This window comes from Paramacrobiotus metropolitanus, unplaced genomic scaffold (assembly GCF_019649055.1).
Source record: "Paramacrobiotus metropolitanus isolate TYO unplaced genomic scaffold, Prichtersi_v1.0 Parri_scaffold0000014, whole genome shotgun sequence".
In the NCBI taxonomy this organism is placed as follows: domain Eukaryota; kingdom Metazoa; phylum Tardigrada; class Eutardigrada; order Parachela; family Macrobiotidae; genus Paramacrobiotus; species Paramacrobiotus metropolitanus.
The window spans coordinates 1,332,982-1,354,068 of NW_026570234.1; the positions used below are offsets into that span (position 1 = coordinate 1,332,982).

The following is a 21,087-nucleotide window of genomic DNA, read 5'->3' on the forward strand; positions in this document are numbered from 1 at the left end:
CGTTTTGAGAAAATGAATACTTCAAATATCCATATTGACCATTTCATCTCCGCGTTGCCTAGAATGTGTCGGCTAATTCGATGTCTGCTAAGCTTCAAAATTTAGAAGACACCGAATTAGCCTCCAATCAAGCATGCGTGTATTTACGTGTAGTCATCGTCGTGTCTCTGATTTTAAATAATTTTATACATAGTCTGGATTTTGGAGAGCATAGTTTCTCCAGGTTACCTACCACAGTAGAAGTTGGAATAACAACAACACACGGTCACTTCCCAACATTTACAGACAGAAGGGATGCACACTCACAGTTACACTATAAATATCCTGATCAACCAATAAAACACAGGTTACACAGCACATTGTTTTTCTTGAACTTTTTAATTCATATCGCCCATGTCGATACATCCAGCTTACGAACAAGCAAATCGTCTTAACTTTATAGCTGTTTTAAAGAATAAAAGAGCAGTGTCGACTACTGCCGAATACTACGGTATCTTACGGACATTACCAACCGCAAAACGCTTCAACGGATTAAACTACCAGCAAATTCATGCCGCTAAAGGAATGCCATCAGTTTGGAGAATGAAAATCAAGACAGTTTAAAATTTTTAAACGCAGGAAGCTGTATATCGGGCAGTTTGATATCCCTTATCTGTGTGAGATCAATATTTTTCACGGCATTCACGGCTCTTCCAGGAGCAGAGGAGAGACCGGCTTCCTGTTTTTCCAGTTTTGTTTGCTCTTCAATTCTCATGACGATCTCTGACATACTCGTTTCCAGCACCATTCCACCCATGACAATCTCATCAAGAATATGATGCACTTTATCCACGTGGAAAATCATGTCTAATTCGCAGACATTCTCAAAGCATTTATCTAGCGTCTCCACAAAAACCTAGAAAGCAGTGCTTCGATTAGGTTACAGGGTCGTTTTTAACTTATACAATGCCTGAAGACGCTGTAGAAATGCACTGTAGCCCGTACGTCTACAGATACACTTCAAAATTAATAAAGATAAGTGCGGAATTATTTGTGGCTTGTCTAATCCAACTGTGCGCAAACAACGTACGGTACATAACAAGGTTCACACATGATTTGTTTTCAATCCAGCACACATTCCTGCAGACACCAGAGTTTACAATTTTCTAAAACGTTTCCAACATAATCAAAGCGAAAAGCCTAATAATAACCAACTGCACCGATCCTCCGAAATTTTAATAGTACGTGATACTTACCAAGAGTAAATAATGCGCGTTAACGCACCACATTGAGCATAAACAAATGCAAAGCAACAAACATTTCGTTACGTAACCAGCAGAACCGAAACAACTACAAATTAAAATGGAATTATTATAAGTCACTGTAAAACTCGTTCGTACCTGTATGAGATCCAAAATGCCTAGCTCGCTTTCGCACGAATCCACACAAAAAACAAAATAAAGAGTGGCATAATGTCGGTATATTAATCGATAATCCGATCCGCCAATCAAACTGAAAGGATACACAATTAAAATAGGGTGCGACTATTGTCACCCCCTCCCACCCCCTTTTGGCTATTGTCACCCCCTTGCACGCCCTTTTGACTATTGTCACTCCCTTTTTTTAAATAAAACAGACACCCCCTTTGGCTATTGCCACTCCTCGGTCATTTTTTTCAACATTGTTGCTGGGTTGACCTTTCAGCCAACTTAGTAGTAGTATTTTACAGTACTTTATAGTAAGTATACTTGATAGAATAAAATCTGCATAATTATAGTATGTACTTATTATTTTGGTTTCTTAAGTTTCTTAGGTTTTCTTTGGTTTTCTGTGGTTTTCTTAAGCCACCAACCAGACTTTCGCCATTGATCGATCGAAAAAAGTTGCCAGAAATAAATATAAACTAGCGCAAGACTCTAGTTTATAAATCCGCCACAAAGCGCACATGGCAAAGACCACGGGCGAACGACCGTTCCAACGAACGCGAAGGGCAGAATACTTAGTACGTACATTCTGACAAAAGCACCATGCGGTATCAGTGTGACTGTCTCGCGTCATGTACATGCGGGCTAAGGCTTCCATGTCGTCACACGATGGCCTCGAACGTCCACCGGAAGGAACCGCTGTTTCGTGTAAAGGACTGCCTCGATCGCTGGTCAAGAACTGCCAACCTAACTGGCAGGAATAAAATTAAAAAAGAGCCGCTGATGGAAAAATTACAAGAATAAATTAAGAGGTGGTGACAATAGCCATTTCCATTAAAATAAGAGACTATTATGAAAAATGATGTGCAATTTTCACAAAGACAGTTCTGGCTAACCTGCCACCTTCCAAAAAGTTGCACACATTCTCGTCCCGTTTGGCAACCAGCTGGAATGTCTCTCGCACGATCTGCTGCTGCACATCCTCTTTCTGCAAATGCACGTATTCACCACATTTAATACAATCACTATTTATAATATTATTACCGACTGATTATTAAATATTAACCCGTATTCATATAGCAAAAAAAAATTTTGCAGTGCGCAGTAAACTTTTAAGCAGTTGATTCAAGAGGAACTCTACCGAAGGTAACCAAAATCCCGTTGTTCTCCTCTGACGGCGCTACAACAACTTCCACTACTATGAACGATTTCAAAAGCTGTTTTATTAAGCTAGAGACGGAAACTTAAAAACTATTCGGCTATTCGTATTTCGTTAACAAAGACATTTTAAGGTAGCAGCAGCAGATCTAGTTGCCAGCACTTCTATGTTGTTAAACGGGGAATTTAAGAGTTCCAGAACGTCCAGCTCATCTTGGACAATCAAATTCCTAAACGTTCAAACGAAAAATACAGCCAAATACTTAGTCCATCCTGGAAGACTTACATAATGCTCATAGAACTTGATTAATCTGGGTTTCCCGTGGTTGTTGAAAACAAGGATAGCTCGGATCATCCTGGAATCTGACAATTTGGGATTAAGCAGACCCTTAATCGTATTCTAAGTGAATCAGTTACAGTCAGAAACAGGGATTTGTTGTTCTCACACGGACCGTACAGCCGTACAAACAAACTATAATTGTATTAAGCATTAAAAAAGGGTTCCGATTTATTTTTTACATTATTAATTTTTAAAGTTGGAAAATAAAATCATTGTTGTTGACTGCCAGCGCTGCCAGCTGAGTGACAAAACCCAGCTGCCAGCCAAAATACAGTGCCCCTTACTAAATAAAAGCAGTAGTCTGCGTGCGTTCATCACCAGTGCGGGAACATCGCGATGGTTGGCTGTGATTACAACCAATAGAAATTGCGCAACTCAACGTACTGTATTAAAACATTAGTAGCACCTAATTAGTAGCACCTAGACATTACCGACTATATGCTGTATTAAAGCATTAGCAGCATAACTTAGCAAAATTCAGCAAACCATGTTTTTGATACAGTATATAGTCAATTATGTCTAGGTGCTACTAATTAGGTGCCACTAATATTTTAATATAGCATACTCAATAATATCTAGGTGCTACTAATTAGGTGACACTAATGTTTTAATACAGCATATAGTCAATTATGTCTAGGTGCTACTAATTAGGTGTCACTAATGTTTTAATAAAGCATATAGTCAATTATGTCTAGGTGCTACTAATTAGGTGTCACTAATATGTTAATACTACGGTGAGTTGCGCAATTTCTATTGGTTGTTAGGTTACGCCATAACAACCAATCATCGCAATGTTCCCGCACTTGTGATGAACGCGTTCTAGTCTGCGTACTGCCAGCCCCTGTAGGGGACGGCTTTACCATTAATAATGTTTATATTTTAAACTCTTGAGCTGCCACTTGCCAGATTTGAAAAACATTCGATTTTTATTAAATTTATTCTGTTTAAAGTTGTTTGTTACTCGCAAGTCGCAGCCTACAGGTTTTGTTTAAATTTTACTGTTTTTTCTTAAACCTGGTGTTGTTTTTTTTTATTTTCAGTTCTCGCATATTGTAAATCACATAGTGGCACCACTGAGTTACGCTGATAGTACTCGCAGCAGCAGGACAGAACGTGCTTTGTACCAAGCGTTGAGACTGGGATACGACTACGAGAACGAAGAACTGGCGTAAAGCCTAAAGGTACGTTCGCTCTGGAATGAGAGCAAATTATAGATAAGGCGATATGACACCTATGACTACTCGTTACTTAATTGATCTGATTTACCCGTCTTGGACGTAATCCTAAAACTGCTGATAAAGAATCATTCTGCGCATTGTGCCTGTTGCTGGTTGCATTATGCGACATCTGCTCTGAATGGTCTCTGATTCTGCGTCTGTGATAGGAAGAAACCGTAAATGGCATGCATTGTAAAGCGTAAATAATTTGATATTCGTAATGTTTCTGATTTATTTCTAAAGCTGTTTTGTATTTCTGATCGGTGTCTTATCAATTTGGCTGCGCAAACAGTTAAAAGTCCGCATAGGTTGTGTTACAGTATTTGCTGTCGTATTGTGCAGTGCCAATGATTGGTGATAGCGAATGTGACAATGTCGTGATTAAGTGCATCCATTCTCCAGATTCGTCCGTAACCAGCACCAGTTATTTTTTTATAGAGCCACGTGCAAGGGAAATTTAGAAATCCTTTCCACATCTCTGGAAAGAAATGACCGCGGTGAGCAGAGATGACTTGGCTTTTGGCGCAAAATTAGCGGAGCAAGCAGAAGTGAGTTGTAATCTATTATAATTTTGAACTTGTTCAAGCTCAACTGATTATTTTTTTCGGTTAGTGTTGGTACATAATATTGTATATTGTATTGAGGTGTTTTTTTGCCCGTTTTTCTGCTCTTATATCCCGGTACACAGCCATATTTCCTTGACGTGTAACTTGCAGATTGTTTATAAGTGATGGTTTTATAACTTTTATTACTTTTATATATGACGAATTGTTATACGATGACAAATTATCTGCAGTCTCGCCTCTCGGTTATGCCTCATGGCTTTGAATTGTTACCGACGTATGCTTCCTTTGCAGCGTTATGACGAAATGGTGAGTTATACCAAGGATCTGGTAACGGCCGCGCCCATCAACTCCGAACTGGCACCAGAAGAGCGCAATTTATTGTCGGTGGCATATAAAAATGTCACCGGTGCACGCCGCGCATCGTGGAGAATTTTGCACAGTTTGGAAAGCAAGGAAGAGGCCAAAATCAAAGAGGGTTCACCGACGGCCAGTCCTCTGAAACTGGAGCAGACGAGAAAGGTTCGACCGTTTTATCGAGTTTCCCATCGAGACTGCGGTGTTTATTAAGACTTTGTATGCCCTGGTGAATCGACAGGGCTAGCCGCAAGCATAGCGTAGACAGACTGTGCGGTGATAAGATGTCCTTTGATCTTCAGACTGTGACGCAACTTGATATCGTTAAATGGAGTTTTTTGTTTGACTTATTGCAGCTTCGTCGGGATGTGGAGAACGAAACGAAGCGTCTGTGTGACGATATTCTGGCGTTGTTGGACAAGTTTCTTATTCCGCAGGCCGTCGATAAAGAGTCGAAGGTTTTCTACTACAAAATGTACGTGTTAAGTTATATCTATGGTAACCTTTCCCTGAGGTTTTAAACGTTAAACCAAAGAAGCTCTCGTGGGTAATCTAGGAAAGGGGATTATTACCGATACCTTGCGGAATTTCTGACATCTGAAAAGAAGGAGGTCTCGGCTGAAAAGAAAGAGGTTTGCGAAAACGCTCTACAGGCTTATAAAGCCGCAAGCGACATTGCAATGGGCGAATTGGCGCCCACACATCCGGTGCGGTAAGTGTTTGTGAATGTTGCGCCATTGATTTGTTCTGTTGTTTGTTGAATTACTTTTATGGGAAAACTGTAGCAGTAAATCGTAGCTCACTTAGGATTTCGTTTAGCAGTTTTGTTTTATAGTAAACTTCTGGAGTGCACTTTGATTTTCGTTCTTTGTCAAGTATCTTCACAAATCATTGTTTTTTTGTTAGACTTGGGGTGGCTTTGAACTTCTCCGTCTTTTACTACGAAATTTTGGGCAGCCCGCAGCGAGCTTATCGTTTGGCAAAGGTTTGATGTTTCGTTTGTTCATTCAGCGCTTGCAAATCTTCCATGCGCATTTTTATTAATCTAGACGGCGTTTGATGATGCGATTGGGGAGCTGGACAATTTGACGGAAGAGTCATATAAAGATTCTGCGCTGATTATGCAGTTATTGCGTGATAATTTTACCCTCTGGTCTTCCGATATTACCGATGATAAGGAGTTGAACGGAATGCCGGATACTGATACTTAAGTCTTTCTGCGATGTCCATGGTGACGTCCATATATTTCGTTTCAAGAGTTCCTTATATTATCTGCATTGATCCAGTCATGGATGTGGTGGATGAGGATAGAAAGCAGTGGACTGTTGGTTGGCACTTGGCCAACAGGAATTGGTGTGAATTGGAGGATTTCACTATGCTTCTTCTTGATTGTTTAAATTTGTTTACCTGCATTTGTGTTTTCTTTTTCAGGCTGCTGTTATGATTGTGATCTTACTTTTTTTAACGCGGATCTCTTTTATTTATGGATTAAGTTAAGCTGTTGAAGGCAATGTAGTCGAATTTCTCGGTTTTAGTTTTTATTGTTTTAATTGCTTAAGAACTATCGGTGAATGATGAACGATAAATGATGCGATCGCTTTAACCAAGCAGTTGTGACAGGTTTTTTTTCGAGAGTCCAAACACGTTAAAACCGACAGTCATAAAATTTCGAAGTCCGTTATTTGTAGTACATGGTATCATACGCCATCGTTCAGTGCGTAAGTTTTTCCGAACCATGCCAAAAATTTTGGTGATTCATGACTAACGATCGTTTACCTTTTCTTTCAATAAGGACAACATAAAACAAATCCTTACAGAAAGTTAGAAACTGGCAGTTTGTAATTTCAAGATTCGTCATAATTGTCAAGGAACTAACACGTTCCGCTTGTCGGTTGTGCGGACCGTACGTAAAGAGTTTTGCGAATGACCTGTGGACTGCCTGAAATAGGATAACCGTTACCGTAAACGATATCATTTAATTCAAGAAATATGCCTAAACCTCTCTAAAACGCACACAAACGCTGCAGTATATAACGGTGTCATAATCGGCCATCCACCACTTGGTCCGTCACAACCTGCGAAACCTAATCATACTGAGGAAGGTCATGCATAAAATTTCACTGCGTTACAGCAAGTGAAAAAATAGTCACATATTACATTTTTCTAACGTTTTACCATTTCAACGCGCGTGACGGACTTCAGCACTCCACGGTGTGAATTTACGATGTAGTGAAACATATTGTCAGAGTGCGGCTTTACTGTATACCGGCTAATGTAGGCGTTATCATTTCCGCCACGACCTGCATTTATCCTTGGATTTACCATCGATCTCGGGATACGTAACAATAGAAAAAAACCCTGCTACCTGAAAATGTTTACGTGGCCGACATTCTATGCCAGTGTGGTCGGATTATCGCTGTTATTTGTGGATCTTACGGATGCCTTTGCCGGATCAGTTACCAATCTCAATGCAACCCGGCAAAGCAGCAACATCCAAGTGTATCCGCTGCAAGTCCAGATGAAAGAACAGCGCAGCCGGATAAACAACGAACCCAAAGGTCCGTCCAATAGGATGGATAACAATATAGAATGTAAATAATATGGAGAACTATATTTCTCTTCTTTAGAGTTACGCACAAAAGTCGCAGCCAGGGTTAACGATATGCCTCATGTTGCAGCCGTTAATCAACAGGCAGCACAATCGCAAGATGTCTGTGAGACCTACAGCTTTGTTGTCAAGAATGCCGCGGTGGTCAGAGATGATTCCTGTGGAAATAATTCGGCTCTGATAGAAGAAGTTAATGAGGCTATTAATAAGTTAAAAGCTCAGTCCCAGGTCGATCGAGAAATGAGACATCGGTAAGTGTGACCTTTGATTGCGTATTTTACACTGTTTACATCGATTTTTTCCCCACACTTATTGAATGTTTTTGAACTTTAAATTTGAAACTTTTAGGGATAAGCACTACTTTTACATCTAATTTTATCATATCCCAAGCAGAAATGTGACCTTGTTACTGCTGAGTTTTTAGCATACTATAATGTTTGCGAGTTGCGGTAATACTCTATTCCATGTATAACCCTGTACATGTACGACGAGTACGAGTACTGTACATGTATTCTGCGTTGCTTATAATTTTTGCAGTTATATATCTATATCTGATTTTGAATGACCTCAGTAGTTTGATAATAATTTTTTTGTTGTTTTATGCTTGCATGCAGTTAATATGGTCACATACGAATTTAACGGGTTAAATCAATAATGCTTTTTTCGCACAATTTTTAAAAATTTCAAAAGATTGTAGATAATGGGTTTTTTAACTGATTTATAGATTGGAACTACAAGTTCTGCATGAAACCGGAGAGAATCAAAAGCTGAAAAGTGAACTGCTGGCTAATCGTGCTGAAATGGAGAAGCTGAAAAACCAGATCCTCCAGTTAGAGGTGTTAATATGGCGCGAAAAATTTATGTACGAAAACCAGACTGGCTTGATTATTCGGGAGCTGCAGAGCAAAGTGGACAACATGTCACAGCACGTCAACGAGCAGCTGGAAATCCTGCAGGAATACGTAAACGGCCGCATTCCTGTGCGCGGTCCGGATGGCACAATACGTACGTAATCAGCAGAACCTTGACTGACTGTGTTTGACCTTTATATGAACTGTTTCATAACCGAATATGACACTGATCGGAAACGGTATATTATTGTAATGCTGTTGTTTGTTATTACAGAGTGCCATTTCGAGAAGACACCGAATGCCGGTATTCTGCACTACAATGACAAACAACTGCGGGTCAACAACGTAATGGAGTGCTTGAAAGCCTGCCTAACGGAGACGATGTTCAACTGTCGTTCCGTGGATTATCTGCGCACCGGGACCAATCATCAGAATACTGGAGAATGTCTTCTCAGTAAAGATAATCACTTTACAGTACCGGAAGAAAATTTTAATTCCTACGTTGGATGGGATTATTACATAAAGATCTGTAAATAGATTTTACTAATTGGACACGTACTATTGCTCTTGTACAGAATCGGTTGTAGAAAAACGAACACTGTTTGCCATTTAATTACAAAACTTGTTTACGGAAAATTAGTTCAACAGCGGTTTTATACTAATCTATAAAACGTTCTACAAGAGTGTGCCTTTAATATGTAGTACATATACAGTACACTCATCATAATTATATGAGCAGTGCAAGGTGTGCGCGCGGTGTATTTACTCGAACCAAATGGCTGCTACATACACACAAAGGTCGGGTAAACTGTACATTTATCCAAAACATGAAAATAATATTGTGCATATGTTGAATAAGAACTGCGATATTTAACAATTTCCACTGATCATGAAGGACAGTAAGTAAATCAGTCATAGCTCTAAACCAATTTATCGAGCGATTAAAAATCTTGTTAAATCATCAACAGCAATTAAACCAAGAGACAGCAATCTTTAAACTTGTCGCTTATAACCGTTAGAACAGCGTCACGCCATTTCTAACAAAAGCCGACGCAGATCCTTGTCAATCCTGTCTTTTGGGTTAACTGCTTAAAAAATTAAAATCCATTCTAAATAACTACAAGGCAAAAAGTACACAGGTTTGAATCGTAAACATCAGTGCAAAAATTACGAACGCGAGCCGATTAAACACTTTCACAACGTCCACATTACATTCCACTTTTTCCTTCGAATTCGAGGTAACCGACTCTGAGCGATTTCCATCAGTTTCCGCTATATTTATAATTCCATTAATGTTGCCGGAATCGTGAGCATTTTCAGCAAACTTGTCTCTGCACTCTCCGCTTTCTTGATCTTCTTCAATATCATCACCGGGTTGCGCTAGTAGCATGTCCACTAAATCCTGTCTAGGTTCTTTTAACCGGTTATATGTGGAATTCTTTCGTGATAAGGGGACTTTTTTGGGAATTCGGGCTATGAGTACTTTCAGGAAATTCCATTTAATACTGTGTGCCGGCAGTCTTAGCGACATCTTGCTTTTTAAGGGCGATGATAGATGGTATAATATAACACAGATCAAAAGGATCAGTATGTTTTCCATGATTAGGGCAATAGTTAGTTGAACTAAAAGAAAACAAGACGTGTTATGCTGTTATCCGTAGTATATAGTGCTCACTCGTATGTAATTACATATACAGTTTTGCACCCTGCATACGCGCACATTCTATTTAAAAATTTAAATAAATCATGCAAAAAATAAATTGTAAAATAAATAACAAATAATTCTACTACTACAAATAAATAAAAAATTAAAAATTTCTTTCGCCGTTAAAAGCGAAAAAATCACCGTTAAAAAAATCGGAAAATTGCCGTTAAAAGTAGGATGCAGGGGGAAGCAAGCTCAAAAACAAAATTTTGTCGACAAAACAACTTACCGATCAAAGGGATTGTTGATGAAGAATTGGGTATGAGACGTGATAGGTGTAGGAGGAAAAATAAAAGTATCCCGCAATCACCACTGGCAAAGACAAAGCGTAGTAAAGACCGAATGGGTAGAAGAAAAGGCGCTAACAGTGTTATCATGACGTATATCAATACGGTGAACACGGTAACTCGTACTGCTGGAATGTGCCTCTGGAATACTACAAGAATACAGAAGACACAGTTATAAAAAAGTAAAATTCTAATTTATTGGGCACGTACCAAATTCGGCATGAATAACTGGCCACGGCTCTGAACAGCACGGGTTAAAGTAGTCTTCTTCGAATTTCAAGTCAGCACTAAGAAGACCCCAGTTTTGATTAGGCAATGACATTGCAGTTAATAATCCGTTGTAATCTTCTCCATCATCATCCAGATCCCAGATCGAAATGTTAACGGACGCACTGTCTTGTAGCCTAAATTACGATACAAATTAATGAAAGTTTAAGGAAGTAATATGCAGCATGGAAGGCCGATCGATTGGTTTATTAAACCTTGCTGTTATTACGCTGTGCAAATATGCAGTTGTAACCATGCGAACGTGCTCGACCACATAAAGCTTGTCTAAAGCAGCACTACCATGGTCCAAAGATCACCGAGCAGTTGTGGACATCTGCAGGAAAGTCTTTGACGTCCATGTTACATAATGCGGTAATCTCCACGCGCGGTGTCCATACGATAGTGCCGGTGTTGCGAATCATAACCGGTGTAGGATTGCCCGGGAGAAGAAATTGCTCACTCGCGATTGCTCTAAAATTAATAAAAGTTTTCAACAAAACCGCAGGAAATCTGCAGCTAACGGTTTATAATTACAAACATAAACCATGTTAAGTGAATACCAAATTTTGCATGTTTTCTAACAACATCTTTCGGTATATTATCGCAAATTAATCCCAAAATGAATATAAACCCACCACAATCGAATAACAATAACATATCATGTAATTAACCTACGTGTTGACCACTGTGATGCCTGGATGCCAGATCTTGCTGGCTGGCATGGACACCAAGGGGATTTCAGAAAATAATGAGGGATCCCAGGTTAGTCGAGAATCCCGCCATTTCTACAAGTCAGAAAATCTGTTTTATGTACTTGTTTGGTTCATACATATTTGCTTTCCTGTACAGGAGATGCTTGCAAAATATCAGTGCAATCTGGAATATTAATGTTACTTGCACGCACTGAAGTGGCTACTTATTCTGCATGCGCAATATTCTTTGCGTACGCATACATTGTTTTTGAGAAGTACCGGATATTCTTATTGACCTGAGATTCTTGCTGTATTTTAGGCAACATATGACCTTTATGAGCCAGGTTCCCTTTTGTATGTTTGCTTATACTCCACTCACCAATTTAAGATGTCCTTGAACGGTGAAAGACTGTTTAATTTCATCCTAAGGAAACGGGTAATAAGCACACGTGACTGTAATTAATAATTCTTAAAAATGGAAACTTAATTTACCACCGACAGCAGGTGCAGCAAACTGAAAGAAAGGCTGACGTCAATGCTATCCGTGAAATTCTCAATTGGCCTGGACAACGGATCATATCCCGATAGCAGTGTGGATTTCAGTCGTTTTTCTTGTGCGAATATTGCTGTTGCCGCTGTTAAGATGCAATATTATCACCTTTGTGCTTAGAATTTTCCGAATTGTCGGTATACAGGAAATACTCTACCTTGCTGCGTGCACAGACCGCAGGATTTCCGGCAGTTCACGAACATGAAGACGGAGTTTGCAGTGCAGTCACCACTGCGCATCCAGGCTGGACACCTAGCATATCTATCCACGCAGGCATCGGAACTATAACCTGTATATTGATTAAAAACGCTCATGTCACTTATCAATATAATAATATCAAACCACAGCGTCCATAAAAATCCCTCTCGAAAAATATCGATTCAAATTTTTTTATAACATATATATTATGTGTTTGTGCAAATACTTATGTTATAGAGTAGGCAGAAAAACACTTCACCGCTTACGAGTTATTAGGATTTGCAAAGACTACTTAAACACATTGGGCAATGTACAGATATGTGCAATGTGCATACAAAAATGTGTACGTGCACGACTTCCCATATTTAATTAAAACATTAATTAAGTCTTCTTGTATAACGGCTTTTTATGTCAGTGAAATACCTGCATTTCTACAACATCGGCGCAACGGCTTTCTAATAAGTTGGTGTCAAGTAAACAAAGAAAACAACCATTGTTTTTATTATTTATTAACTGCAAATTATTATTTTACACTTGGGTAATTAAAATCATTATGTTACGCAATGGCTTACGATAGTCGAAATAAACAGTTGCGCTGGCATACCTTGAGAATATCTCCTCCGAAAATTAGCATTACTGCTCCGGCTTATTGAGCTGTAGCCTCCTCTTAAGCGGGCTTCTGATCCTTGTGTAATCAGTAAAATGCCAATTAGCCAAAAAAAAGGGATGACCGTATTCCAGAATACAGAGTAATGCATTATCATTTTAGGGAACAGAATATGGATTCCGGGTCCTGACACTAGCAACCGTAAAACCACGCAGCAATTAAGCGCGCTGCGCCATATATCTGTACAGCACGATTGCGGTTACGTTACCGCTGCGGTGAGCGGAATCATTTTTCCACAAATAAGTTATCGTCGTTTATCGCGCAGTCATCGTACCGCGGTCACTAAATACATGGCCTCCTAAATCAGCAAAATAATTACACGAAAGAGAGCCTTTTTACCATCACCGGAATCTAAATACCACAATCGTCGTCGCCGTGATTTGGCAAAACATTCGGCCTGTTGATTGGCATCAGTAAACTTCTTGGATGCAGTCAGGCGTTTGTGTTTGAAAATCAGCAAAAGATAGATATCGCGATCGTGCAGGCTGCACCTCAGCTCACTTCCGGTGGCAGAAGCACTTTTGAACGGCAGCATAAACAAGACTTTAATCTGCCATGTTCCAGGACATTTGCACAGTTGGTATATCTGTTTTACTTGTCAGTAAGCACATTCACTTCTGTCGTTGGGGCTATTTGGCCAGTCTATAGGCCTGTAAGTGCGAGTCAAAAGCATCTAAATTCAATAAGGTTTTAATTGTGTTTTAATGATTCGCACCAGCCACGCCTCTCCGTATTTCCAATCGATAGTCAATTTGTTTTCCGTTATACCCAGTATTCAAGCCGGGATTAGAAATAATAATTTAAAATTTTAAATGACAATATTTTGTGCGTCACTTCCGCTAATTACAAGATCTTGTAATTACAAGACCATCTAGATGGTCTAAAGCGCGCAAACATCAAGCCAGGGACAAGAAAATCAAAAACGGATGTATATGTTATAACCGACTTAAGAGATTTCCAGTTCGATCTGTGAAAGACCAGCGTAAAAAATAAATTAAATTTTTAAAAGATCCGTTCCGCCCTTGTGCTGTTCTATTATACGCTCATGATTCTCTTTAGTTTCTAGAAAATTATACGAGTGAAAGTTCTTTGAACGACCAAACATATCGATAATACGTAGTTTCTTTAGTGGGCAAAAAGCGTATTCTACAAAATAAATACCATTCAATTTCAGTCATTAACATTCGCATAAAATTTTGAATTTTGTTGATTATACCGAAAGTGATAAGAGCCCGGCTTCTGACCAAATCTTAAACACAAGACAACGCAAATCCTGGTATTTTTTAATAGCTGCATGGCGTTACGAAAATCTGCGAACTGAATCGGCTGATCAGCCGCCTGAAATGATGCCACTTGCAGTGAGAATAAAAGTTTTAAAATATATGTGTTGGAGGACTAAGGTTCAGACAACAGAGTTTAAATAGGCTCTGTTAGCCCAGCCGATGGGACATGCTCGTCTCCGGGTCACCCCCATTCGACGCAGTTATAGCTGTACGGAAGGCAAGATGCAGGAGCGAAAATTCTCCATGCAGTATGTACTACGGGTTTGTATCAATTTTTAATAGATGTACATCATCTTTCAGTGAGAAAGTAATTTTGACACAACTGATTGTCGTGACCTTTGCATAATGCAGCGTCCAACACCAGTTGCAGGTACCCGAGCTGCGGCAGTTCTTTTCCATCGCGAATGTGCAGCAGAGTTATTTTTCTTCCCATCAACACATCTACTGTACATGCAATCCAATCCAGACTTATCCAGTCAACCCTTTGTAATGCAACCGGCAAGCTCGCTAATTGTCCCTTGCATACCGTAAGCGTGGGCGGGCATCCGTGCAGGAAGGACTGGAAGATGCAGTTGCCATCGGCCGGAAACCGCCACCACATCCAAGCTCTTAATTTAATGCTGGTATTATAAGCTCAGAATGAACGGTATTTCTATCGTAACGTATCACATTATACTTACAGCGAAGAATACTTACCATGCTGGCCATGGTGCAATGGGTGTGGCTTATCACGGAGTGACGACAATGCAAAGTCTTCCACTTTGAAATTAAATTAAAGGAATGGTAATTAAAACCACATTAATAAACAAATATGTAATTTAATGAAATTACCTGTATACACATATAGATATAAAATTATGTGGCGTTAAACTTGCAGTTAAAATCCCTTGTGCTGGTACTTAATACAGCAGCGTCTTTGGGTAGGAGCTGTTCAGTGAGGATGAAACTCGTACCCGAACTGTCCTTGTCCTGCACATCGGCTACAATTAATCACATGGGAATTGGCATTAATTATTAGTGATTACGTATATACATAAAAAATTCCTGCATAATGATGCACCCTGATCGGTACGCATGAAAAGGTCGTAATGGATTTCCGCCATGACGAAACAATCGCTTATCTCGAGGGTCAGTGGGAGACATACTTCCGGGCGGAAGTACGTGTCCAACATTAGAGTGATCAGTGCAATACAACGGTATGTCATGCAGATATTAGGTATATGGCTGTGAACCTGCAGAACCACCGATTGTCCACACCGCCAGCTGGACGTTGGAGAGGCAATGGATCACGATGTTCATCATTGCATCTTCGTCGACGTTACCCCCAGCGCACTTAAAACTCCTTGGGCGTAACGGTGTCTATCGTTAACGGCGCTGTCACCGTAGTAGTCTTCTAGTCTTCTACATGGTGCAGGTGGCGGAGGTGCCAAGTTTCTGTTAATGTATGGATTTGTTATAATTATGAGTGTTGCAATTTTGTGGTTGTAATTTTAGACCGTATTCGAGGGAAGTGGCCCGGTACATGGGACCAACTGCGTGTGCATGCACGAAAACTTTCGCTTTCGCGCACTCCCAGACACTTCTTAAATAATGTCATAAACCATTGACTGTGTTATAACCGCCTCAACGATTTCCAGTTCGATCATCAAAAGATCAAGATAAAAATAAATTAGCTTTTTAAGAGATCCACTTTGCCCAGTGCTTTGCGAATATGCGCTCATGATTCTCTTTCTAGAAACTTGTGATGGAAGTCTTTCAACCGGCCAAGCATCTCGATAAGAATTTCTTTGGGCGGCAGAATAGTTGTTCTACAATGTAAATACAATTCGGTCATTATTATTACTCGCTTTAAGCTTGAAATGTTTTTGATTGTACCGAAAGTGGTACGAGCCGGGTTTCTGGCCAAATCCGGATCCCGGGACAACGCAGATACCGGTATTTTCTAATAACTGCATGGCGTAACGAAAATCCGCGGGCTGATTAGCTGCCTGAAATGGTAACAACAACGACAGTCTGAATGAACAATTTTTAAATGCGTAGTAGTTATTACCAGAACATTGCTGAAAGGCGTATAATTTTTACCTTAGATTTGTTTAAGAAAGTTTCTGGTAAGCGTAGACGAGGAAACGCAAACATTGACCCATAAACGGGATTGCACTGCATTCCAGGAATGGTGTTTAACAGATCACTGACTAGCGTTGCTCGCTCCGCTAGTGATGTTGCTATTTCGTCGGTCTGTTGTTGAAACAGCGAAAACGACGGATTTCCCGGCTGCGGAGGCCGAACCAAACAATCCAAGCTAACCTTAATTTCAATCGAAAGATTAATGCAATTATGGATGGTACTGATTAAAAAACACATTTGGTTTACAATTATACTATACCGGCAAATTTACCACTCCAAACAGGCGTTACATGTTCACTTGACAAGCACTTAAAAAACTTCTAAACTGAAAATTACTTAAAAAACATTTTGAAAGACTTGAGGCAATATCATATGTCCTTACTTGGCCCGGAGTGTTGCTGCAAAACAAGAAGGTCTTCATCAGTTGTTGGAATACAGCCGGGTCTATATTGACCGCTTCCAGATATCCGGCTCGCAGTCCACATTCGCCCATGTACCCTTTGGACACCGAGTGAAAGGATATTAGCTCCACTTGATCACTGTATGGTAATCCCAGTTCGTACAGAACTTTACGGAAGGAATGGAACGTATGATCTTTTGAGTGGATATTTCCTTGGTATACCTTCGGATAATAAATTGTTTATTTAAAATTGCAGAAGCAGAGTATAATAATTTAACCCATTGGAAATATGAATTTATAATGAATTCACCTCGTCGGCCAGTATGCACAGCTGTTCTTCGTACGCAAATTTAATTGTATCTTCGATGTTCTGTCGCGTCATCACTTGACCAGTTGGATTGCCGGGATTTATCACACAGATGGCTTTAGGGTCGCAATTTGCTCGAGCCGCATCGACGGCTCTGCGCAGTTCCTGAATGTCCAAAGCCCAATCGTTATCCTCATCCATATAGTAATTAATCTGCAGTTAGAAACGCGTATATATGCCAGCTGTTGTGTACAAATATTCGCCACAGAGCATGAAACGAGAAAAAATTAGATTGTTGGGAAAGCTGATTTGATTTGCTTGATTTTTCAATGCATTATGCAAAGGTACAGTTCTGTACGTAACATGACATCGCAGTAGTGTTTTAGCTTTGTACTGCTAGAAAGTGTTATTATAAAGTTCGTATATTTGTACCGGATAGAGGCCATATTGAGAGATGCTCGCCGTGTACAGTGGATACTGCGGGATAGGTATCATTGCTCCAGCTCGTTTTCCGGTAGTGTTCTTTAGAAGTTCTAGAGTATTCTGTAACGAATTGACATTTTTACTCAACAGAGATTCACGACATATATATCTGCCTACCTTAATGCCCTCTCCAGCTCCGGCTGTTAAAATAATATTATCGGGATCACAGGAAAATCCATCGCGCCGGGAAATAAATGCTGCAATATCCTCACGAACGATTTTCAAGCCAGCACTTTCCGTATATGAACCCAAACTCTGGCCTTGACAACTGGCAAGTATCCGGCGGGCATGGTCTTTGGCATCGTCAGGGATCGTAGGATCATCGAATAATAACTCGTGTGTGCATAAGGCCATAACCTAAAGTTACAGTATATCACATACATGCACATCACAAAGCAATAAAAATAGTTTACGGGGCTGTGCGATAAGTATTGTAGCGTGCCCATGATGAAGTTATTACGCTTTATCTTAAATACTGTACATGCATATGTGCAGACTGATGCCGTACCTGTCGGGGATATGTGACCTTTGGTTGTCCCATGGCATGGCAGTCGCCAATATTTGCTCGTATTACAGTTTCAAAAGGCTTTGCAATACCCTAAAAGTTAAAAAGGAATTTTTAAATCTATTTTATGTCCTGGATTATTTCATGACAGTTATATGTGTAATAAACCTGTTATAAGCAAATCAGTTTTTGTTCTTTTAGTACTTAGTTAGTACTACTAAGTGATACTTATTAAAGCTTATCACACATGTTGACTTTCTTGCAAAAATACATTGACAGTTTCAATATGAAATGCTACGCATAAAAGAAAAATTAAAGGTACCTAATAGAACTTTCGCTATATTATTAATATTCTACGGTGTAATCAATGGTATACCGTAGACGTCGCTTACCGCACTTATTTCTTTTTCGATTTCTCCGGCACGTACAACTAGCGGACCTTTAACAGCATATTCCATTTTACGAATATCCTGATTGATAGTATCAATATTTAGAGTTTTCTGCACTTTCCGCCGTTTTTCCCTTAATTCCGTTGAACGAATTAGGTTGGGGTTATTTCTCCTGCTACCCGCCGTTGTATTTCTGGTCATGATAGGAATTAAATCAGCAATCGAAGTAGTTGGCGTCTGTTGTGCGGTGCCATAAATACAGGAAGTTCCGTTCCAGTTCAGGCTGATTGTTTTTCGTCGGGTGTGTTTTTGCAAAGGTCGAAATCGTCGTAGTGCATTTTGCGCCATCGTAAACGTATGGTAGAATAGAGCTAGAATAATTACGCTTTTTTGCTGACTTGAAGCAGCACTGTCTGAAAACCTTAAAATTTATTTTAATGGCCACTGGTTTCTGCTAGTTAATTACGGCAATGAAAAATTATGCCAAAACTAACCAGCAGCTGACGGCACATTGTTATGCGCCGGCATTACAAGCTTATATTCAAATTGATACAACGATGCTTTACGGATCTTCGCTCTTGCGGTGATAAGCCTTTGTGAGTTTCGGTATCAGTGCATAGCCACGAGGTCAACCTTGTGACGTAAAATTATCAAAAACCACTGGTACGAAATTACTAAGAAAGTAGTCCAGAATGCACGACGGCTGTGACAGCTGGAAGCTACAACTGGTACGGGTACAGTATGTTTCAAGTTGTGTCTGATAACGATGACAAAAACCTCTTGTTACTGTGGCAGATATTAATTGTACCGATCCCCAGTCCACATGTATCGCTTGCGCCATGGCATTAATGATGTTGAGTTACTGTATAACCGTGTCCAGTCAAACGCCGAAGGTTTCTAAACTTGCATTACGATAGGTATACACATTTAAAACTGAGAACAAAAAGATAAGTAGTAAGACTTCGAAATCGCTAGTGCGAAGTACAAGACTGAGATTTCAGCGGTTTTCTGTGCGCATACTTACAAATATTAAAATTGCCGAGTCCTTGTGACTAATTCAGTTACCTGCATCTACGTACCACAATACTTGTATATTCTGTACATATTGCATAGTCAAAAATGTTTTACAAAATATATGCAACCATGATGCAGACAAGAATTTTACGCACAAAAGACACTTGATCATAATTTAATTAAGTGCTAACGCGTGCGCTACCTAAAACTAAAAAAATCCTTCGTATCCTTGGAAAAGGGTCATGCAGCATTTGGCAGCCGTTCTACTTGATATTACTACTGTAGCTGCAGTTGTGCCACACTATGCAGCCCACAACGATTTTCCAGTACGAAGTGACTACAAAATGCCGAAAGGTAATAAAATTCTCAAAAGTTGTGGTCAGACAAACCAAACCTTTTGTCTTGCAACAAATTTCGTTGCACAGGGTTCAGTAAATTTTTGCGGGAAGAACCTTATGAGGCTACAGCCGCCAGTTCTCTTACGAAGAACAGTTGCCAGTCATCAGTCACCTACTCGTAGAAAGCGAATAATTGATGGTCCCTGCAGCGTACTACAGAGAATTGTAGAACTACGAAAAACATCTTTGAAAGCAGTTAAGTGTTTTTTTTTTCAAGGACACTGCAAGTTAGTAATCATATTTGCCCTTGATAACTGGTAACCTTGTAGAGACGTGAGAGTATATTTGTTAAACCCAGATCCAGATGTGTTTTCTCCTAAAAAATCTGAATTAATTGTAAGTACGAACCAGTAGAAATCCATAAGATTTGCAGTGATGAACGCGTTTGCAGCTTTTAAATGGAAAATTTCAAGTTTCGTCCTTCCTTCTGTCATAACAACCATGAGCACTCAAATTTTAATTATCACAATGAATGAGCTAAGCTAAGCATCGTTGCATATTTGCATGGCTGTATCTGTACAAATGGAAGCCGGTGGTCCACATTTCCCACGGTTATTTCCTCAATCATGGGAAATGCTGTTTATTGAATAGCAGCCCCAGAACAGAACATGTAGTATGGTGCGCATCGGCAACGCTCGTCATTTTTGTGCTCTTATTGTTCATTATCAATTTGGCACTAATCAATATGAAAACATGCACAAAGGCCAGAAGTACTTTCTGTCCTGTTTTGAACACAATATTTTTAGTTGCGCAGCTATTTATTGATTTGGCTCTAAGCCATCAGTATTGAGTTCTGACGTCTACGGAAGTGTCGACAGGGAAGAGTTTCTTTTTGTTGCAACATTTTAATCCCAAGTGATCTGAAAATAGAGTAACTCAAGAATCGCTTGGCTGCTTCTTATTTTCTCAACTTTGTGCTACAGAAATACTGATTGAACTGCTACTTGCTGGCTACGTATTATTTCAACAAATTTATTAGGGCGCGTTGCAATTTGTTTGAATTCTGCACACTTTAAAACCGCAGTTCATTTAATTAAAACTTAAGATATTAAATAGCTACTCAATAGTATTGCAAAGCTACTTTCCTGCATCACTTAGTACGTATGCTTAATTAACCGTTTTTTTATATATAAAGAATACCATCACATTCATAATTTAGGCAGAAATGGATAATAGTTCTTGTTTCTCAAGCAAATAAATGTAAAAAGAATTTTTTAATTTGGCTAAAACTTGTCTTTTGCCGATAAAAAGGTTTTAGTGTCGTACATCTACTAAAAAAAAATTGACGAAGCCGAATATAGCTACAGATAGTGCGGCTGTC

At 39.5% G+C, this 21,087-nt stretch overlaps 5 protein-coding genes across 10 annotated transcripts; 2 read left to right on the top strand and 3 right to left on the bottom strand.

The window, feature by feature from the left end:
* Nucleotides 1–359: 359 nt before the first annotated feature.
* LOC129584593 (AP-3 complex subunit sigma-2-like) lies at nt 360–3,168 on the bottom strand. Its single transcript, XM_055476818.1, has 4 exons — nt 2,848–3,168; nt 2,300–2,391; nt 1,380–1,491; nt 360–895 (listed from the first exon to the last, which is right to left on the bottom strand). The coding sequence occupies exons 1-4, from the start codon at nt 2,914–2,916 to the stop codon at nt 590–592; spliced, it is 579 nt and encodes a 192-aa protein (XP_055332793.1). The 5' UTR covers nt 2,917–3,168; the 3' UTR covers nt 360–589.
* Nucleotides 3,169–3,796: 628 nt separating this feature from the next.
* On the top strand, nt 3,797–6,660 carry LOC129584486 (14-3-3 protein epsilon-like). Of its 4 annotated transcripts, none has more exons than XM_055476657.1 (7): nt 3,797–4,082; nt 4,557–4,666; nt 4,976–5,203; nt 5,395–5,513; nt 5,595–5,750; nt 5,945–6,023; nt 6,088–6,660. In XM_055476657.1, the coding sequence occupies exons 2-7, from the start codon at nt 4,607–4,609 to the stop codon at nt 6,247–6,249; spliced, it is 804 nt and encodes a 267-aa protein (XP_055332632.1). In that variant the 5' UTR covers nt 3,797–4,082; nt 4,557–4,606; the 3' UTR covers nt 6,250–6,660. The 4 variants fall into 4 exon arrangements, with proteins under 4 accessions (XP_055332632.1, XP_055332635.1, XP_055332634.1 ...); XM_055476660.1 differs by lacking the exon at nt 3,797–4,082 and adding an exon at nt 4,278–4,310; XM_055476659.1 differs by lacking the exon at nt 3,797–4,082 and adding an exon at nt 4,286–4,426.
* Nucleotides 6,661–7,112: 452 nt separating this feature from the next.
* Nucleotides 7,113–9,215, top strand: LOC129584535 (uncharacterized). Of its 3 annotated transcripts, none has more exons than XM_055476731.1 (4): nt 7,113–7,629; nt 7,717–7,897; nt 8,371–8,651; nt 8,772–9,215. In XM_055476731.1, the coding sequence occupies exons 1-4, from the start codon at nt 7,410–7,412 to the stop codon at nt 9,032–9,034; spliced, it is 945 nt and encodes a 314-aa protein (XP_055332706.1). In that variant the 5' UTR covers nt 7,113–7,409; the 3' UTR covers nt 9,035–9,215. The 3 variants fall into 3 exon arrangements, with proteins under 3 accessions (XP_055332706.1, XP_055332704.1, XP_055332707.1); XM_055476729.1 differs by having other exon boundaries at nt 7,113–7,596; nt 7,666–7,897; XM_055476732.1 differs by having other exon boundaries at nt 7,113–7,596; nt 8,772–9,179.
* Nucleotides 9,216–9,245: 30 nt separating this feature from the next.
* On the bottom strand, nt 9,246–13,234 carry LOC129584533 (acetylcholine receptor subunit alpha-1-A-like). Its single transcript, XM_055476727.1, has 9 exons — nt 12,801–13,234; nt 12,156–12,287; nt 11,941–12,083; nt 11,828–11,872; nt 11,432–11,541; nt 11,057–11,227; nt 10,700–10,893; nt 10,432–10,638; nt 9,246–10,120 (listed from the first exon to the last, which is right to left on the bottom strand). Exons 1-9 carry the CDS (start codon nt 12,958–12,960, stop codon nt 9,615–9,617), a joined length of 1,668 nt encoding a protein of 555 aa, XP_055332702.1. The 5' UTR covers nt 12,961–13,234; the 3' UTR covers nt 9,246–9,614.
* Nucleotides 13,235–15,679: 2,445 nt separating this feature from the next.
* On the bottom strand, nt 15,680–18,883 carry LOC129584534 (alanine aminotransferase 1-like). Its single transcript, XM_055476728.1, has 9 exons — nt 18,358–18,883; nt 17,969–18,058; nt 17,578–17,817; nt 17,410–17,520; nt 16,981–17,190; nt 16,653–16,892; nt 16,229–16,450; nt 16,022–16,134; nt 15,680–15,954 (listed from the first exon to the last, which is right to left on the bottom strand). Exons 1-9 carry the CDS (start codon nt 18,700–18,702, stop codon nt 15,864–15,866), a joined length of 1,662 nt encoding a protein of 553 aa, XP_055332703.1. The 5' UTR covers nt 18,703–18,883; the 3' UTR covers nt 15,680–15,863.
* Between the last annotated feature and the right edge of the window lie 2,204 nt (nt 18,884–21,087).

Excerpts from the sequence above, each read along its gene's own strand:
- LOC129584486 (XM_055476657.1), top strand. The coding sequence starts at position 4,607 with ATGACCGCGGTGAGCAGAGATGACTTGGCTTTTGGCGCAAAATTAGCG. Across the intron at positions 4,667-4,975 it reads AATTAGCGGAGCAAGCAGAA|CGTTATGACGAAATGGTGAG; the intron begins GTGAGTTGTAAT and ends CTTCCTTTGCAG. Across the intron at positions 5,204-5,394 it reads AACTGGAGCAGACGAGAAAG|CTTCGTCGGGATGTGGAGAA; the intron begins GTTCGACCGTTT and ends GACTTATTGCAG.
- LOC129584535 (XM_055476729.1), top strand. The coding sequence starts at position 7,410 with ATGTTTACGTGGCCGACATTCTATGCCAGTGTGGTCGGATTATCGCTG. Across the intron at positions 7,597-7,665 it reads GATAAACAACGAACCCAAAG|AGTTACGCACAAAAGTCGCA; the intron begins GTCCGTCCAATA and ends TCTCTTCTTTAG. Across the intron at positions 7,898-8,370 it reads GATCGAGAAATGAGACATCG|ATTGGAACTACAAGTTCTGC; the intron begins GTAAGTGTGACC and ends ACTGATTTATAG.
- LOC129584593 (XM_055476818.1), bottom strand. The coding sequence starts at position 2,916 with ATGATCCGAGCTATCCTTGTTTTCAACAACCACGGGAAACCCAGATTA. Across the intron at positions 2,392-2,847 it reads TCAAGTTCTATGAGCATTAT|AAAGAGGATGTGCAGCAGCA; the intron begins GTAAGTCTTCCA and ends GTGCATTTGCAG. Across the intron at positions 1,492-2,299 it reads AACTTTTTGGAAGGTGGCAG|TTTGATTGGCGGATCGGATT; the intron begins GTTAGCCAGAAC and ends GTATCCTTTCAG.
- LOC129584533 (XM_055476727.1), bottom strand. The coding sequence starts at position 12,960 with ATGATAATGCATTACTCTGTATTCTGGAATACGGTCATCCCTTTTTTT. Across the intron at positions 12,084-12,155 it reads CGGTCTGTGCACGCAGCAAG|CGGCAACAGCAATATTCGCA; the intron begins GTAGAGTATTTC and ends GCATCTTAACAG. Across the intron at positions 10,121-10,431 it reads ATCAACAATCCCTTTGATCG|TTCAACTAACTATTGCCCTA; the intron begins GTAAGTTGTTTT and ends GTTTTCTTTTAG.
- LOC129584534 (XM_055476728.1), bottom strand. The coding sequence starts at position 18,702 with ATGGCGCAAAATGCACTACGACGATTTCGACCTTTGCAAAAACACACC. Across the intron at positions 17,521-17,577 it reads GAGCTGGAGAGGGCATTAAG|AATACTCTAGAACTTCTAAA; the intron begins GTAGGCAGATAT and ends AATTCGTTACAG. Across the intron at positions 15,955-16,021 it reads CCCGGCTCGTACCACTTTCG|AACAACTATTCTGCCGCCCA; the intron begins GTACAATCAAAA and ends TTTACATTGTAG.